General features: G+C 47.6%; 2 protein-coding genes across 4 annotated transcripts in view; one reads left to right on the top strand and one right to left on the bottom strand.

Moving 5' to 3' along the window:
* Positions 1–3,761, top strand: part of KLHL8 (kelch like family member 8) — a 59,169-nt gene extending 55,408 nt beyond the window's left edge. The window contains exon 10 of the mRNA XM_053975189.1: positions 2,862–3,761. Within this exon, the coding sequence (XP_053831164.1) occupies positions 2,862–2,889 (28 nt within the window). The 3' untranslated portion in view covers positions 2,890–3,761. The remainder of the gene's footprint in view (positions 1–2,861) is intronic.
* Positions 3,762–4,888: 1,127 nt separating this feature from the next.
* BMP3 (bone morphogenetic protein 3) lies at positions 4,889–18,818 on the bottom strand. Of its 3 annotated transcripts, XM_053976412.1 has the most exons (5): positions 18,779–18,818; positions 18,436–18,618; positions 17,522–17,934; positions 9,467–10,377; positions 4,889–6,643 (listed from the first exon to the last, which is right to left on the bottom strand). In XM_053976412.1, exons 3-5 carry the CDS (start codon positions 17,847–17,849, stop codon positions 6,452–6,454), a joined length of 1,431 nt encoding a protein of 476 aa, XP_053832387.1. In that variant the 5' UTR covers positions 17,850–17,934; positions 18,436–18,618; positions 18,779–18,818; the 3' UTR covers positions 4,889–6,451. The 3 variants fall into 3 exon arrangements, with proteins under 3 accessions (XP_053832387.1, XP_053832385.1, XP_053832384.1); XM_053976410.1 differs by having other exon boundaries at positions 18,436–18,793; XM_053976409.1 differs by lacking the exons at positions 18,436–18,618; positions 18,779–18,818 and having other exon boundaries at positions 17,522–18,367.
* Positions 18,819–18,935: the final 117 nt, after the last annotated feature.

The raw sequence follows: 18,935 nt of genomic DNA, 5'->3' as shown, positions 1-18,935 counted from the left end.
CACTAACCAAATAAAAACCAAAATCAGCCCTTTCTTTAAAACTATATTTAAATGTTTTTATAGATTTTTTCATAATTATATTCACATTTGCATTTATAGTTTATATTGATGTATTATACTTTTAAATATATATAATATATAACAAGATAAATAAATTATTATTTCTCTTTCTTATATACTGCTAAACTTACATTTACTTAGATTTTAATTTTTATATAGATCTTAATGTTTTATGATATATTCCTATATATAGATTTCTAACTTTATTTTCTTTATATTTATAATTTTTATAATAAAAACCCTGCCTACTACCAAATAGAAAATTAAAAAAACCTTTACTTTAAACTATATTTGAATATTTCTTTATGTTTTGATATTTACATTTATAAGTGCTTATATATTACAATATATTGCTGTACTATATTTAGATTTATAATATATATATGACATATAATATGTTACAATAAGATATATACAGTACAATATGTATTATGTATTGTATCGATTTCTATTATTTTGTATTTTTTATATTTTATATTTATAGATCTACATCTATGTATTATACATTTCTATATTGATGTTTTATATGGGTTTTATTTATATTGATAATTTATATTTATATGTATTTATATAAACATATAAAATACTCTATATCAAACATTATAATGTCATATAGTAATATATAATATTATTTCTGTTACATGTTTTATTTATATGCAGTCTGTTTATATCTTAAATTTAAGTTTTATATTCCCATTTTCATACATATATATTTGTTTTGTTTAATTACAAGTTATAGTTTTCATTTTGCATTTAAAATCCATCTCCTAAAAATAAAATGCCAAAACAAACAGCTTTAAATTCCCACCAATACCGTCACAAAAAATCAGAATGGCTCCACCAGCCAACCAACTACCAGTAAAAAAACCCCCACACTACACTCTTTTCACGAATAATTGTTATCACATCACAAAAAGGAAACAAAAATAAAAAACAAACCTATAAAAATCCATGCAGCAAATCAGAAAAAACACTAAAAAAAAAAAAAATCCAACTCACTAGACTCCAAACCGTACAACTGACCCTGAACATTACTAAAAAAAAAAAATAACCAAATCTTTGCAGTAAATTATAAAAACCAATACTCCATAAAATTAACTAAAAAGCCCACCAAATTAATTAATGATTTTAAAATCCTAAACTACTAAAAAGTAAAAAAATCACTACCAAAATAAAAAAACTACATTAAAAAATCCACCCTGTAACTACCCTTCTTCCCAAAAATAAAACTAATAAAAAACAACCAAATACATCAAACTACAAAAATGAAAATAATACAAAAAAACTTCAATTAACAACAAAAAAAAATTATTCCTAACTCAATGAATCCATAATGCCTCAAACCGTCAAAATAAAAATACCACCTAGAAATAAACACGACGCCAAAAGATAAATATAACCATAAACGATATCTCCCAAATGATCCGTAACCATAAAACGTACACTACAATCAAACAAACCAAATCCATAAAACCCCTATAATATACTAAACAATAATGCGATTTAAAAATAATGCAAAAACCTCACTATTATCTACGGGACACTACCTCAAACCCACCAAAACCAGCACTACGTACTCACGCTAATAAAAGCCACAACAACAAAATTGAAAGCCTACCCTCTGCTTCATGCTGCGACCCACAAAAACCATTGTGAACCTTAAAAAACATATCCTTTAGAAACATAATAAAAAAAAAAAATCCAACAACAAAACTCAATTCAAAAAAATATCATCGGCACGTGAAGCTAGAACTGTAACATTCAAGAAGTACACAATTTCCCGTATCACACACCAACTACGAACAGCATGAAACGATACAATAAATCCCTAAGAACCACCTCGAAACCACGAGGTAAGGGAACTTCGGAAAATGAAAAGCCGCGCTGCCGGCAGCGGGCGGAGCGCGGCTCCCGGCGGGAAAGCGGCTCCCGCGGCGGGCAGAGGCGGCGCCGCGCCGGGAGCCCCCCGCCCGCTCCCCCTGCCCGGCGGGGCCGGCACCGGGCCCAGGGGGAAGATCCCCGCCCGAACCCCGCGCCCGGAGCGGCCGGCACCGGCGCAGCGCCCGCTCCGCGTCTCCCGCCCGCCGGGCCGGCAAAGCTCCCCTCGGCTCCGCACGCCTCGCTCCGGCGCGGCTCTGGCAGTCCCGCGGCAGCCCGGCCGCGCCCAATTCCCCTTCCACCTCGGCAGCTCCCCAGGCAACGCCAGCAGCTCCCGCGCCACAACTTTTGGTGCCGGGCCAGGGGCAGAGGAAGCGCCCTCCAATGCAGCGGGCACACCCCGATTTCAACCCTTCAAACGCTGCGAGAGCTGCAGCTTCCTTCAATTCAACCCCCGAAACTGACGCCACACTCAGGTGCTCACCTCACTTCAACAAGGGCAAATAAATGTGTTCTCCCCCTCAATTTTATCCCCTAAAATAGCAGGAAAAGGGGTTTTCCTCAAATGATGGTAAAAGGGGGATTTTTACTTCAATCCAAACCCTTTTAAAGGAGGGACAACAGGGCTGCCCCCTCCATTCAAACCTTAGGAAGATGAAAATGGGGGGGCTACCCTCAAGTCAAACCCATCATACGACAATATTTTCCCCCTTCCATTTAAAATAGAACACAGGGATTCCCTGACACCTCTCTGATACCCCTAACACCCTGGAAGGTGGTTTTCCTTCAATCAATACCCTCAAAACCACAAGTGAAGGGAGATCCCTCCCAGTTTCAATCACAGAAAATAATGGAAGAAGAGTTGCTTCTCTCAATTTGAATTTCTTTTCTCCTCATAACCCTTTTTTTTTTTTTTTTCCTAGGGGCACCGGGGAGGGATTGGCAAGATGAAACTTAAAAGGGAAAGAAGTCCCTGCTACAAATGCACACCGGCTCACCTGTTTGGCTGCTGCTTCCTGGCACAAAGGTTTGTCCCTGGGCATCTCCTTTGAGCAATGCTCCACGTATGCAAGTGCATATCCAGGTGATCCCCTGGACCCTGTCAGAAGCTCTCGCCGTCCTTCCATGAGACAGCCCTGGAAGCCCCCCATAAACTCCTCTCCTCCAGCAGTTCCATGCAAAAGTGAGCTGAGGCAAAACCCCTAAAAAGAGCCCCCAGCAGAAGCCCCCCCCTCCTCATCCTCACAACTCACACTTGGGACTGCTCTGGGTTTCTTGCAAAATGAATTGAGATAAAAATTCCTATTCTTTACCAATACCTACAAGAACGAAACACTTGCCAGGTTTTAGTATTCTACACACACCCCTCCCCTGGGAATTTTCTGGCAGCTTTGGGTCCCTCTGGGGACGGCACCCAGCATGACCCCCCCTCAATTGCCACTCACCTGCTCCTCCACCGCAGTGTGGCTCCCCCTCCTAGGGACCTTGGGGTGTCCCAAATGACATCAGAGCCCTGAGTCTTCACCCCCTTTTCCTGGCCCCCAAAGAAGGCACAGAACGAGTCAAACTGCCCTGGAGAGCAGCGCAGCACTTCCTTCAATCCCTTTCCACATGTACATCCCCCCCAAAAGGGACTCTGCCGCAACAAGAAAGGGGGACAGCCCCCAGAAGGCTTGAAGTTCCTCCCCAGGCTCGCTGTCACAGGCGAGGGACAGAAAGAGGGAGTGGAAGCAGAGAGGACACAGGAAGGAAAAGAAGAATGGGGTGCAGAATGAAATTGGAAACCACTCCCCACCACCACAAAAAAAAAAAAAAAAAACAAACCCAACAAAAAAAAAAAAACTGGGATGGGCAGTATGATAGAGAGGGACTAAAAAAGAACAGGAAGAGACCGGGATGCAAGGATCACATGAGGAACAATGGCACGGGGAGCACCACAGAGCCACAGAGATTAAAAAGGAACACAAGCGAGGCATGGAGAAGGACAGAATAAAAAACAGAGTGCCAAACACAGGGCAAGGATACAGAGACACAGAGGGAAACAAGGACCCAGAGGAGAAACAACCACTGCACATGCCAGTGGGGGGATGACGGGCAAGATGCTTCTCCTCCAGTCACTACACAAGTGCAGGTTCCCTGCAATTTCATGCTCAGTGTCTCCTCCAAGCTCAACAGGTGAACAAACAGGTACTCCCAACATCTCCTTCCTTTGGCCAGCACAGACCCACCGGGAAAATCTGGAATCCAAGGATGGATCTAAACATGGGAGTCCCAGCTTGCTACTCTCTCCACCTTTTCCCCAGTTTAGCCCTGGGCTGGGAAACAAAAGACAACAAACATTTAAAAACCAAACTAGAGGTGTCTTGAGGATGCCCACGCCTGGGAGAAAGCCCTTCCCACCCCCCTCTTGGCCTTTTCCCACTCTGAGGAACTGTGGAAATGCACATCCAGAACCGGGGTGGACAGCCTGGGTTGTTTTCTGCCACAGCCCCAAGCACCAGAAGACTGAAGATGCTCTGGATTGCAATTCACAGCCTCAGTGAATCCTGCATGGGAGAGCCAAGTAATTTGTGCCCAGAGAAAATACAAGTCACCATTTTTAATAGTTAAAATATCTGTGGAAGTTACTGGCTGCTTACAGCAGTGAGCTTCATATGGCCTCCCATACTTATGGATTTATCAGAAGCAGTTTCTGGTTCCTTCCTTTTGGAGCTCAGCTTTCCACCTTCATTTAAATGTGAGAAGCCTGCAAGCTCTGCCTCCAGCCCCAGCCACATCTTCCCTGCACCCCAGCACTGCCCCACCTGCTCAGGTGCTGCTCCCCCCTCTGCTGCGCTGCCCCACAGGGCCGAGGTGGAAGAAACTGCAGGTTTTGTTTCCCCGGAAAGGCTCTGCCTGGCAGCCTTGAATGTTCTTGGAAATGTCTGAGTGCCATACAGGAAGACATGGATTTTCATTTTAAAGTCATTTTATTTTACACTTCTCTGGAATTCCAAGCACAACGTCCGCATTACTGAAGGAAAACAACACAGACCAGACAAGCTTATCCATCAGCAGTGAGACATGCCCTTCACACTGTGGGCACACCTGTCCTTTGGAGCTCTCCTACAGTCCTGGCAGTTCATCTTTGCACTGACAGAGAAAACTGCATGGCTGAGATAAAGGAGGATACATTAGTAGGGCCATGGATATAAAATAAATTAGAAGCATCTGTAAAAGTTTCTTTCCATATACAAAATAACTTTTCCTTTTTTGGGGGTGATTTTCACTTTTTTAAATTGACAGACTCTACACAGATAAACCTTTCCCCAGAAATCATTTTAAAATGCTGGTTTTACACGGAAAGAGGAGCAACTAAACAACTGATCCTGCAAATTCACATGCCTCTCCTCAACTGAGGGTGCCAATCTTTGGGAGCAGCCCAGTCCCAGGAGTGGCACTACTGCTGATGAGTTCAGGGCCCCCAGAGTACAGAAGAACCGAATCACCACCTTGCTGGCTAAATCAGAGCACGGAGTACCCCATCCAGTCCTCTCCTGAACAGCTCCATAGAGGGTGACTCTAGCTCCTCCCTGGGCAGCCCCTTACACTGCCTGACCATCCTTCCCATGAAGAAATTCTTCCTAATGTCCAGCCTGACCCTCCTGTGGCGCAGCTTGAGGCTATGACCTCTGGTCCCATCGCTTGTTACCTGGGAGAAGAGGCCACTGCGCAACCTGGCCACAGCGCCCTCGCAGGCAGACACCCCACAGATTATTTGCAAGTGTGTTCTGGGACACGTGGTGACCAAGTCATTCGGACACTTGACTGAGAGTGGCATTCCCACAGCCCTGGCCTGCTGAGTTTCCGTAGCAGAAGTCAGAGTGATGCACTCAGCAGTCCTGCTTTGAGCTCCTGTGCCGCTGAGCTCCCAAGAGCTGAATTACAGAGTACGTGTCAATGGAAAGGAACTTGCACACAAGGTGGGTAACCTCATACCAAGGAGATGCACAGTCATCTACAGCTTTCAGGATGTCAGATTTGTTTTGCCACCTTGCTGTACTACTCTAAAACCTAAGGCAAGAAACTTAGCTTTAAAATGAAGACTATTACATTTCTAACTTCCCCCTGCCATTAGTCACCATTAGAACAGAGACAAGAAGTACCAGCCTGCGCTGCTTCCAAAATCTTGTACAAAAATAGATCACTATGTCCTTTGGGCAGTCTCAAAAGTCTTCAGATTCTTCTTTCACCTCTCGCTTCCAACACGTACAGTCAGGTCCCATTGCCAAGCCTTGTGTCTCGGTCAGAATCACGGACAAATGAAGTTTGTATTCACTTTCCTTGGAATTGCTATTTGGAATCCATCCTGTTCCTGTTCTCATTGCTTGGATTTCTTTATGTTTTCTCTTTCTTGTCCAAAGGAAACGCATTGGCAGTGCAAACACGAAGCAGGTATGATGAGACTCCTGCCCACCCCCCTTCCCCAAAGAGCAAGCCATCACCTGGCATTGCCCAAAGGCCTCCCAAGGCGTTATCTGCACGCACAGGACTCCACTGTCATGTTGGGGTACACCTTCAGAACCACGTTCTTGTTTTCATCAAAGAACAAGATACTAAGAGAAGACATTTTGTCAGGAACACAGCAAGGCTCGGGAATGCCGGGGACGACTCCGACAGCTCTCACAATGCTCTGGATGGTGGCATGGTTGGATGGCTTCATGGCCTGCAAGAGAAAGACATAGAAAACATGTTACTGCACCCACATTGCCATGGATTCATGTACTCTACAATAAAATTGCTTTGTTGAAGGCCCCTGTAGAGACCCCTCAGCTGGAGCATCTGTAGCCAGTGGCACTGCTGAGGAAGCAAGCGTCCAAGACAGCTGTGCCTCATATGAAAGAGACATTTTCCTCAGGGAATAAACTTCAAAAGACAAAGATTCCTAAATTTATGGGAAGGGACACACTTGGGTTTGCTCTGAACAGAAAGCAAATTTGCCTGCTAAGATAACTGCTTGGTCACAAAACCAGAAGCCATTAATATGTTCATAAAAATAAAAAACCAACACAGAGAAATGAAAATCACAAAGTTTTTCTCTGAACCCTGAAATACTTCCTGATCCAAGAATCTGTACAAGAGATAGATGGGTATGAAAAATGCACAAGATATAGCTTTTAGCCAGGGACTTTTGCTTTGGTTTTTAGAGTTGTTCTTATACACACAATCTGGGGAATCAAAACAGTTCAGTGTGTATCCCATCACATGTCGCTGAGAAATATACAGAATGAGGTCATTTTGGCCAAATGTTCAATTTGCAGTTTTGCTGCAATGAGAGATGATCTAGTTCTTGGGAAAAAAGTCAGTCTTAAGGGTTAGATATGGACCTGCAAAAAGCGCAGGAATAACTGTGAATTCCAGCTCGTCATATCCTTTGCACAGCACATTAGTACATGAAGTAGTAAGTCTCCATCTAAGCTGATCAAAGATATTTCTGTCAGTTTGTTTTGAATGCAAGAGTACCTATACTCCTCAGCAGAAGCAGCCAGGGATTTAAAAACATATTTTGGATTATCATACAACTCAGATTTCTGCATCATTTCTGTCTTCAAAGGGACATGAAAGCTCTGGTAGCACCCAGCTACGTTTCCTTACTCAGGTGCTGGGCAGCATTCTCCCCAAAATAACTGGGAACCCAACAGCTATTCTGAGCCTGCTGATTACATGCCAAAAGGTAGAACACCTACTGAGATCCCATTTCCTGTAGCCAGTAGTACTAAAACTAAAACCAGGACTCCAAACATGCCACGCAACATCTCCTCATAAACCTTCTCTTTCAGATATGGAATCCATGGCCCCAAAAAGCTAAATTGCACCAAAGCAACTTCAGGCTAAGCAGCACCGAATGGATTTCAAGCACAGCCTCGGCTTTCGGTGGGAACAGCCTAGACACATGCTGTCCTAAGAGAGGTACCTCTGTTTGACTGGGTAGGGTACAACAGAGAACATCCTGCACGCTGACCCCTGCCCGTGCTGAGCACGCTGTGCTGGTCCTTCAGCTGCACCCTGAAGGATAAGCAGCTTCAGCTAGGGGGAATTTAACCGTGACTGGAGCAAAAGCCAAAGTCCCATGCTTCTCAGGAACCCCAAAGCCCCTTGGGCATACTAAACTGCACAGTGCCCTGCACAGGGGGTGAGTCAGGCCGCTGCCTGTGGGCCGCCGATGCTCCGTGCAGCACGCGGTCGTGAAAGGCAGGCAGGAGTTTGCTCAGCAGAGGGGAGAAGCAGGAGAGGCCCAGAGGGGAGATTAAAATGCTGAGCTGCCTCCAAAGCTGCCTCCAAGCCCGTGAGCAAGCCTGGCTGCGGTGGGGCTGCACCTGCCAGGCTGCACGGCCCTCGGGAGAGCCTGGCTGCCCTGCGGAGTGTCACTGCAGCTGGGGCACAAACAGGGTGCACAAAGACACCTATGAGCTCTCATTCCTGACCAGGAGAGCATCTCTGCAGCCCGCAAGCTCCACACCAGGTCATGCTCTCAACACATGTGGGTTTAACAGCAGTCAACCAGCTGACTCAAACCAGGGCATGGCTAAAAAAATGCACATCTGGAGGTGTGGGGGGGCACATCTGTTCTCCATTACCCAACAGGTTGTTAACTCCAGGGGCTCGCCCTCAGCAAAGGGACATGATGTACACACAGGCACACACTAGTCTGTTACTGCCTGAGGGTCAGGGCATCCTTCTGCAAACACAGTCTCCGTAGTAGCAGATCCCGTGCTGCTCAGCTTTGAGGCCTGCCTCTGGAGCTGGAGGTAGGCAAGTTGTCTTCTCCTCCAAGCTCCTTCTGCAGCTTGCTTTGTCTGGGTGCCACCCCCTTTGGTGCAATTCTTCCATCCATCACTTTCAAAGGCTCCTTAAGCCACTGAAATGCCACATATATTTTGGAACCAACTGCTCTGGCTTCACTGTGGCAGGACTAAAGACTCTGGAATGGAATGCTGAAGTGAGTCCAAGAGCCCTGCATTTACTGATGTTTCCTGCAGCTGTTACTTGTGCATAGCCCTCTTTTTGGGCCAGCCTCAAATCCTGTGGCCTACTCCCAAGTTTAAGCAGCCTCCAGGACCTACGTGTTGCTAAGAATGACACTGGACATTTGGAGCAGAGTTCATCTATCTAGGTCACAGGGCTAGGAGCACATCCCTGCTGGGAGCCTCCCCTGCTGCTCACATGCAACCAGAGGATATTTTGAAAGTGAGCGAGCCCGGATCCATTGCTTTTGGATCCCCTCAGTGCAGTGAATCAGAAGTGATTCGCTCGACTCTGTGGCACCCCAACCACAGCTGCCACTGCCCGAGCTGGAGCTCTCTGCCCTCGGGGCAGCCTTGTCTCTACCTGTGGTGGGGCTCTGGCCTCCCTTTGGGCACAACAAGCGCTGCCTACCAAACAGTTTTCCACATCTGGCTTGTATCACTGGTTGCCTTTTACTAACATGGGAAACAAAATGCCCCATTTATGGTAACAGACAGTGAAAAAGCATCAATAGAGACCATACCTTTGGAATTGGGAATTGGCATTCTCCTGAGCAGTAATAAGCATCAAAGGACTTAGGGGAAATAATCCACTCGCTCCAGCCGATGTCTGCAAAGTCCACCTTGAGATAGCGCCGGGCGCAGTTCCTTGGCTCGTTCCATTGCTTCCTCCTTGCCTTCTTCAGTGTTTGCTCATCAAACTGCAGAGTCTGGGTCTTCTGGAGATGACTCTTCCTCTGCTTCTTCTTACTCCTGGCCCTGTCTGCTAGCTGCGGCTGGAAGGTCTTGTAGGGTTTTGTGCCTTCCCATCTCTGGTCCTCACTGTACTGGTACTTGGCTCCTGGGAGCTCGTTGTTCTGCAATGGCAACAGGACGCTGGCAGAGCGTTTCCTCCGGCGGTTGTTGACACTGCTCCTCCTGTGGTCCTCTGGCTTGGGAAGGATCCTCGCCAGAGGATGACGGTGTCCTCGCAAAGTGGAGACAACACTCTCTGGCTCTGAGATAGCAGAATCATTGGCGTAAATCAGGATGTAGGGTTCGTAGGAGGAAGACGTTCTTTCCCAGGGATGATGGCTGGTCAGATCCATTTTAACACTGATCAGCAGCTCGTTGTTTTGCTTTGCTTCATGCAGGAGCTGAGTGATATCCTTCCACTGCCAGGAAAGGACATCTTGGTAAGCAGAGGAGACATTTATGAGGAAATGTCCCAGGCTTCTAGTTGGGTTCCCAGCTGAAGGAAAGGTCCAAACTGAAAGACGTATCTGAATTTCAGGTTTCCTCTGCCGATGATGAGAACAGCCACTGGGCTGGGAACAGTTCCACTTCACATGCAGCAGATCACCAATATAATAATATACCGAAGCTGACAAGACATTTTCAGATTCCGTGAGTGATGTCAAGTTAAAAACGTACATCTCCTGGCCTTCGGGGCTCCCTAGAAAAAGAAGTAATCAGAAAAAAAGAATATGGGCATCAAAAAATCTCATCCAGAGGGGACACATGGCTGCTCTGACAGCCTTTTGGCTAAGTCAGATACTACTCATGCCCAAAGTTTCCCTCCAGAACAATTAGTTACACTGGGTACATTTAGACATTCCATCCTGGACACTTTGTCAATTTTCATGTGAGAGTTAGAAGGTATTTACTAATACAGCTGAAGGCTGGCAGACAGTACTAGAGCATCCCCAGCAGCCCAAAGAAAGCCAATCCAAAAACCAGATTTGAGGTGTCGCGAGGTCGCGTCGTGTCTTTGCAGGGTTGAACAAGGCAAGGACAACCCTTCTTACGCCTGGGATGTGCCTGTGCCAAGCAGGACTGCACACTTCCCACAGCTGCGAAATCCAGGAAGTGGAGCTAACTGCAGGTATCGCGCCTGAGCCCAGGGACGGGCTGCTGACACGGGCTGGTCTGGAAAACATGTGGGGGACTAACCCCCACAAGGTGCAACAGCAAGGCTCAAGAGGAAGGTGTAATTTTTCTTTTAAAATTCCCTGTGTGCTGCGGTTATGTCCATCCTTCAGAGAAAGAGAAATACCGATCAGAATGTTAAGCTGTAAAACCAAGCTGGTAGGGAAAACTCAAATACAGTATAGCTAAGGTATGGTCTGCAGCCCTGCCAAAAGGGGCTGGAAACAACCTGACATGTTAGGGAAACGAGGGCATGCAGAATTAAATGCATTTTGGACACCACAGCATGTGATAAGCCTCTCCAAAGGGTCAGTCCAAGCAATGACAAGCACAGAGATGGCCATGGACCAGTCCCACCATGCACCACTCCCACCTTCTACACAAGGTAGGAAGTCCCTTGCCCAGGCAAGTAAAAACACCATTTCCAATACTCACCTTTCACAGACATTGACAATTTCATGTTCTGTGTGACATTCAGCGCCTCCAGCCTGCAATATCCCTATGGCCAGTGCCATTCAGGTAAGTGTGGCAAAAGCCTGGACTCTCCCGGTGCTGCCCCATCCCTACCCCAGCAATCCAAGCAGCTTCCTCCTCTTTTGAACATTTTTGTGTCATAATATTCCAATCAGTATGTTAAAAAAGCAGGAATTGGTCCCACTAGAAAGAGAACCTTCTCCCTGACCTAGTAGATGCACTGCTTCATAGAATTATGGAAAAAAACTTCTTCAGCGGAATGTCTGCACGTCTTCTTCAGGAGAACAGGGCCAAAACAGTGCAAAGGCCAAATCATCTAAGGAATCATCTTTGTTTACACATTCAGCCTAATCTGACAGCAGAGCACATAGGTAACTTGCCACATGCTGAAATCTCACGTACCACTATAACAGATGCCTAGGGAACTAGATTTACCTGGAATTCCATCCTGCCTTTTATTCCTCAAGCCAAAACCAGCTCTTGACTACACTTGTACTAGGCATACACGAGGACCTGATCTCTGCTTGCTTTGTAACCACTGATGTAATAAGGTTAATATGTAATTTAGCAGAGCACTGAGCAGACCAGTCTTAGAAGCCAGAATTCTGACAGGTGTCTCATGGGCACCTGTTTAAGAAGTTACTATTTGAATCACTGCTGTATGTTGAAGGACAAGTTTTCATCTTAATTTTTATTACCAATGCCTCTTAAAAAATCCTGCCTGTTCTAAACTGGCATATTGTATTGGAAGACAAAGGAAGCTACTTTTGTTCATCAAGAAATTCTGGACAGCATGGGGCAGACAGAGAGGGAGTCTGTAGTTCTGGTTAAAAGCTAAATTCCAGCCTGTAGCTCTGTGCCAAGACAAAGCACTTGCAGTAGATGGTGCTATTTTCCTACACTATCACCTCCAAGCTTCAGCGGCTCTGAGTTCTACCATCTTTCATCTCCAAAATCGTCTCAAAAACAGTTACTAGAGGCCTGCACAGACATCTGTGGATTCACTAGATTCTGCCTCAAGAAACCCAACTGCATGACCTGGGGTTCCATCAAAATTTGGGAGTACCGGGTCCAGTACACCACTTGTGCGACACCGATACCTGACTCCCAGGTGTGAGCATTGCACTGAAATAAGTGTTCCCCGGGCTAGAAATGACCCTTTAAAATTACAGGCACACCAAGGAAGATGCAACTTTAAAGTAACTACGAACACATCTTCTGCTCAGGAAAACTTCATTTCATTGAAACGAGGCTTTGTTTTTGCCTCATAGGACATGCTCTGCTGGAAACCATTCCAGACTGTTTACTAACAGCTGGAACCCAGCTCCTGGCATGGCAGCTGAAGTACCTGTACCTGCTGGATCTTAGGGGCATGGCCCACACTTTGTCGCCTCCCCGCACCAACCCACAGCTGCAAGGCAGGCTTATGACTGGCATTAAAAAAGTATTTTTAAGGAAGTGCAGTGGGTCTGTCAAGAGCAACGTTGCCGGCACAAACAGATTCCCATCACAAGGGGGATTTCAGGCATCAATAAGCTGGAATGAGTTTGCTAACATGTGGTGTATTTACCTTTATAGAGGATGCCCTGACATTTTTATGGACTGCCAAATCTATCCCACGGGTGAAAAAGGATGCAATAACAAGGACTATTTAGTTATACAGTCACCATTAGCCATCATTTAAAGGAGATGTTAAAGAGGTGCCCTTGTGCCAGGGCCCGGTTAAGAATGTATCGGTGTTTCCGGTGTAAAACATTGTTTTCATCAGTTCACAGCCCACATACAAAAGTTCACTCGGAGCTGGAAACAGGAACAAGTTCCTCAACAGAAACAGATTTGGAAGCCAGATTTTCTCTTTTCTCCCATCTTCCTCTTACTTGGCTGCTGCTTCACTTGTCCTCTTTTCTATATATTTTAAGCAGTAGGACCACAGCAGGTGTGAAAACTAAACACAACATCTAAGCTAGCACAAGCCAAGCAAGCTAAGGGGGTACATCCACAGTAGACACAAATACGGGCAGAAGAGCCGACCTCACTCTTCCTCACAGCCACGATTCATTGCACTTCAGCTGCTGGGGTGAAAAGCAACTTGTGCACAGCCTGTCCTCTGATGCCACTGCTCCTCATGCTGAAGCAATGTGTTCTAGAAACAGGGACCGGCTGGGAGCTGCGAACACAGGTGGCTCATGTGCATGGCACTGCTGTGAGACACACAGTGACAGAAGACAGAAAATTCAGTCCTGAGGGGCCAAACCTACAGATCCTGCCCATTTGCCTCAGAGGTTTGCAGATTTGGGCCCATCCGCCCAAATCATAGCTTAATGTTTGTCAAGTTCCTGAAAAATACCAGGATGCTACTGCTTGCATTGTGTTTACAGCAGTGCAGAAAAAAAAAATACAAACCGAAGAAACACACAGAACAAAAAAAACAGAAGTCCCCTGACTGAATATTTTTAAAGCTCTTGTTGCAAAGAACCCCTGATACTACTGGTGCTCAGAGGGGCCAGAATTTGGCCTGGACTGGTTTCTGCAGGCTGATGGCAGCTGGTGAGGCTCTGCTTTCCCTGTGTTTGCTCCATTTCCCCTGTTTGCGTGGGCACTTTGCACCACAACAAAGGAAAGAAAGGCCTTTGGAAAGGGAGGAGAACATAGTTCTAAAACCACAAGAATTGGCCTAGGGGCAGGTGTAATACCTGAAATTACTTGAACTTCAGTCAATAAAAAAGAGTTTAAAGTAATTTCTGACTGTATAGCTACACTATAACACCATTAGGAGGACCTTCCAATTAAAGTCAGGACTCATTTGCAAGCCGTGTTCCTTAAGTGATGCTAGGATTAAAAATGCTTTCAGAAGCAAACCTAATCTGCATTTGAGGCTTTTATCTTTCCGCTCTCTTTTATTTTTTCGTGCTGTATCTGACCTCCAAATCCTGAGCCTGGGCAGCGAGCAGCACACCTCCAGAGGCAGTGCTGAGGGTAAGCAGATTTCTGCTCAGGTCTCTTTCAGGAGAAGAGAACAATCGTGTACAGACACTGCTGCACGGGCAGGACCACAGCTTCAGAGTTCCCTTGCCAGAACTGCCCGACTGTTCCATTGTGGCTCACAGATCACCTGACCTCCTTCCTATACGTCTTTTAGAGCCACAACGGATGGAAAACCACTCAGTCCTGTGGCACCCACAGGTAAAGAACTGAAAAATGCCTGTCCAAAGCAACACAAGGACTACCAGAATCATCCCAGAAATGTCCTGCAACAGTGAGAAGAGCTGCAGCAGAAATCACAGGCTGAACATCCCTTGACTCAAACACAGAGAAACAAATTACAGCAGTTAAGTCCATGAGAGAGAACAGTGTTAAAGTGTAACTAAACACTCTGAGGAAGATGTACATCATTACTGCACTCCTCATGGATTTCAGGCCTGGGGTTTCGTTTCAGCTTTGTCACAGGCAAAGGTTCCTTTCTCTGAGCTATTTAAACTGCACAATTATACTCTCAGATAATTTAGCAAGATTAACAGGAAACAAATTTACCTGAATGATCGCATGAACATTCATCAAAATCAACGGACAAAACCCCCAGCCCAAACAAGCAACTGTCCAGCCTGGTTGTGAAGTTTGGTGCATGAGAGATTTGAGGGCAGTGTGGGATGGAGGCTTCAAAGAGGTGCCACACAGGGCTGAAGCTCTGGTCCCATCCCCTCAGAGAACTGAGCCACAGAAAGAGAAACTTGCTTTTAAGGATGCTTGTTTTGATTAGTCAGTCTTAGCTGGGTTTTGCTGGCTGTTGGTAACAGGGCCAAAGCTGCCACATGCGACACCACTGTTCTTTGACTAGAAAAAGGGATGAGTTTCAACAAATCCTATGAGCCTTTGGTCTCATCACACAACACTCCAGAGTCTCAAAAATTGGTCTGCTGGGTTACCTGGGAGATTTGGGAAGGGCCTTTCCCATGTGCTGCAGAAGAAGCAGAAGCCCCTGCAGAGGAAAAGCAAGGACAGAAAGGTTTCACAGCTACATTTGAGAGTTCAGAAAATTTGTGCTTCAGAAAAGGAAGTTTCTCTCCTGAAAATGTCAGACTAAGTTGCAAAGTTAAACTGCAAATGAAACCACTGAAAATTTGCTTCAAGACCTCTTGCTGTAGATGTAGGAGACACAGGAGGATTTCTGGGGAACTTCTGCTCCTAGCAGACAAAAAGCTGAGTCCTGAAGGGGCCGGCAAAGGGACTGGTAAAATGTGAAAGAGTAATAGCAATGTCACATATTGAATTAACTTATGCGTCCCATTAAGGACAAGGGGAAGCCCGTGGAAGACTGAAATTTGGAGCCAAGGAGTGCAGCAGTCAAAGCAGAGGATCTAGAGACAAAGTACCTTGAAAGGGAAATACTGCTGGATGTGCCATTTTCATGGCAGGCCTTGTCAGGCAGTTGGGCCCAAGGAAGAAGTCAGAAAAAGTCTTTCCATTGCACCCACCACCCTGAGGCGCATCAAATATAAGGGCTTTCTGGAAACCGACTTTTCTGCCATCAATAACCACAAAAAATAAGCTGCTGCTGCTGCCAACAGCAAGAGAAAGACAACAGCTAACTGGTTAAATATTTTGCATAAGTACTAATTAAAGTGTCAACAATTTTTAAAACCAATTTATTGCTTTGGCACTTGATCTGTGAAAGTATTGGAGGAGGAGGAAAGGGATTAACAAGCACTGTGTTTATAGGACTGCTGCCACTCAACATCAAGTGAGAGTACAAATATAATCAGAAAGACCACAGAGATGGAATTTCAACCAACAACATTCTAGGTTTAGAGCAATAAATGGCTTTAATCAGATATGTATAACAGAGCAAATATTGCTCTTCTAGGGTCATTAACAACCTCCCCTTTTTGGGGGGTGTGAGCTGTAGTGAATATTATATCCTCCCCTCTCTTGGTAGGCTTAATTCAGCATCAGTTATGGACATGAGACTTCACAGAGCCAACAAGTCAGGTTGGAAAGGCAAGAGAGCTCTTCAGTAAGAGCAGCAGCTGGGGAGTCCTGGCTCTCAATGCTCCAAACCCAGGGTAATTACTCCTCTAAAGCCTCTCCCGTGGCCACAAATACTTGCAGGGTTGAAACCTAAGACACCAAAGCCACTGATTCCTCATTGTATTTGATCTCTGCACAGAACTGCCTTATAAAAGACATTTCTGCTTTTGAAGAAGCAAGGAAGCCTGCCACCCACAGCTCTCTTTCCGAGGACAGGAAGGACTTGAAGCAAGTCACTGAAACTCACAGACAGCTCTCCTTTTTACTGATAGACGCTTGTCTAGGAAAAAGCTACTGGGTCAGTGCACCAGTGTAAAGAAGAGACTGGCAAATGGGGCTTCTGCACGTGCTGTGACAGCTGTCCAACACACAGCAAGGTTTTGGGGTGCAGCAGATAAGGGAAGGGCATGCCAGCGATGCTCATTTTTGGGTTCTGGCCATTCCGTTTAGCTCTTGTGGAGCTCACATGCACAAAAACCACAAGAGGGAAGGGTTAGGATTAGCACCTAGATAGTGACTTCTTCTCTTTCTGCTAGGACATGGTTCTTTTGAGATGCTGGCATGTTAAACACATCCCCCTCCCTTACAGAAAATGTTTTTACATTTCCACCCATCTACCTGCGCATGCCAGTGTGTGTAATCACGGAGAGACATAAGCGCCCCTTCCAAAGATGCCTAGATGAAGTATTTATGACACCTAAGTTGTGCTTCTGCTGAACTCCTCTGCCACTGCATCTCATTGTCAGTAAACCCCAAACCATGTCACGGCTCCCTCACGCACAAATCAGCCCTTGGCTCCAAGCGAAGCTACACGTGCAAAACACCACTAACAAACGTGGGACTCCGGGGAAGATCCGCTAATTGCTCCACCTCCCTCGCACTGTACTCAGCCATCGTGATGACAGTGATGCTTCAAGCAGAGCAGAAGCGGTAAGGCAATAATTAAAGCACAGGACATATCGTCAAACACGACAGTCCCCGCAGGAAGCGATACTCCTCCAATTCTCTCACCTCTTCCCTCCACCGAGCCCTCCGGGCACCGCCCCAGCGATGCTCTGACGCCGCCGCTCAGGGAGCACGGGGCTGCCCCGCGGCCGAGCGCTCCGCACCGGGAGCCGAGCCCTGCCCCGACGGGGTCCCCCCCTCGTTCCTCGGCCACGGTGCGCACTCACCTGCCGGCAGCGGGCGGAAGCCGCGCACCGTGTTGCCCCGGCGAAGCCAGGGCCCGGGTGGTGTCGGTGGGTCCCGGCCGCCGCGGTACTGCTCGTAGAGCCGCAGCATGTGCTCCGCCACTCTGTCCGCCGCCGCCGGCCGCCCGGGCCGCCGGTGCCCCGGGCCGTCGTCACCTGCGGCCGCCCGGGCGCGGCTGCTCCGCACGGCCCCCGGCGCAGCCCGGCGCCGCAGCCCGACCCGGCGCGGCCGCAGCGCGTCCCCCAGAGCCAGGCACAGGCAGCCCCATCCCAGGCACAGGCACAACACCCAGCGGGCCGACGCCGCCATCCCGCCCCTCCGTCCCGGCGGCGGCGCCCGGCGCCCCCAGGCGAGCCCGGGACTGCGCGGAAAGCGCCCTCGGGGCGTTCTCCTCCTGGAGAATGAAAAAAGGGGGAAAGATAAAAAGGGGAAAAGGGAAAAAAAAAACCCGACAAAAAGCGGAGCGGAGGAAAGCTCCACAGTCTGGACCGCCCTCCCTTCCCGGCGGGAAGTGAGGGGTTTTATTCCCAGCCGTGCAGGTTGCTGTCGGGGAGAAGCGGCGGTGCTGCTCCCGGCACGGCCGGCACTCGTTCGCCGCTCCCGCTCCGCGGTCGGTGCAGCCCCGCGCCGCGTAGAGACCGGGGGAAGCGCGGCGATCGCCCCGCTCGCCCTCGCTCCGGCGGGGGCGAAGTGCGGGGAGCCGCCACCCCAGGGGAGAGCAGCGACGGGATGGGACGGAGGGAGGGGATGCTCTGGAAACTCCATCCCCCTGGGCGGACGGCGATCGAGGACGATCCCCAGCCCGCCTCCACCCAGCCCCTCCCAAAGGCCGTACAATAACGTGATCGCATTAAAAAAAAAAAAAAAAAAAAATAACGAGTAGTAGCGCACTCACGCTTCTCCCCTGGAACGTCTCAAGGCTTGGCTGGGAGCAGAGCACAGTCCACCACGGGCAAGTGGAAGCGATGCTCACCGGGTTGTGCTGGGGTTCTGCCTGCCTCTCCTGAGTACCAGCTCCGCTCAGTTACCTTCGGCTTCCTCCAACCCGGCCGGGACTGGCAGAGGTGCCCACAGCAGCCTGGAGCCAGTGGGAAGAGACGTGCACCCAGAGAAATCCTGCATGGGAGGACTCCTCCACTACAGCAGGGTGCGGCAAGGTGTTCCTTGCTCGGCTGAGACAATTCCAAGAGCCTCCCGCATTTGCTGTCTTTCAGCACCAAAGTACAGAAATGTCCCACCCGCCCTTGCCAGTGCCACAGCCTCACACAACAGCCCTGCACACATTTTTCCCTCACCAAATCTGCCTTGCAACAAAGGGGTGCCTCATCTGTACATTGGGCAGGGAACACACGGGAGGTGGAAGTGGAGCCTCGCTGCAGTGTCATAGTTAATAAG

This window comes from Vidua macroura, chromosome 4 (assembly GCF_024509145.1).
Source record: "Vidua macroura isolate BioBank_ID:100142 chromosome 4, ASM2450914v1, whole genome shotgun sequence".
Taxonomy (NCBI): Eukaryota; Metazoa; Chordata; class Aves; order Passeriformes; family Viduidae; genus Vidua; species Vidua macroura.
The sequence above is the reverse complement of the archived record's forward strand: the minus strand, read 5'-3'. Positions and strand labels throughout refer to the sequence as shown.

Bases quoted from the DNA above. Each gene is read 5' to 3' on its own strand.
- BMP3 (XM_053976409.1), bottom strand. From the start codon at position 18,305: ATGGAGTTTCCAGAGCATCCCCTCCCTCCGTCCCATCCCGTCGCTGCT. The intron at 10,378-17,521 runs GTGAGTGCGCAC...TTCTTTTTCTAG, and splicing joins CTTCCGCCCGCTGCCGGCAG to GGAGCCCCGAAGGCCAGGAG. The intron at 6,644-9,466 runs GTATGGTCTCTA...TTTCTCTTGCAG, and splicing joins GCCAATTCCCAATTCCAAAG to GCCATGAAGCCATCCAACCA.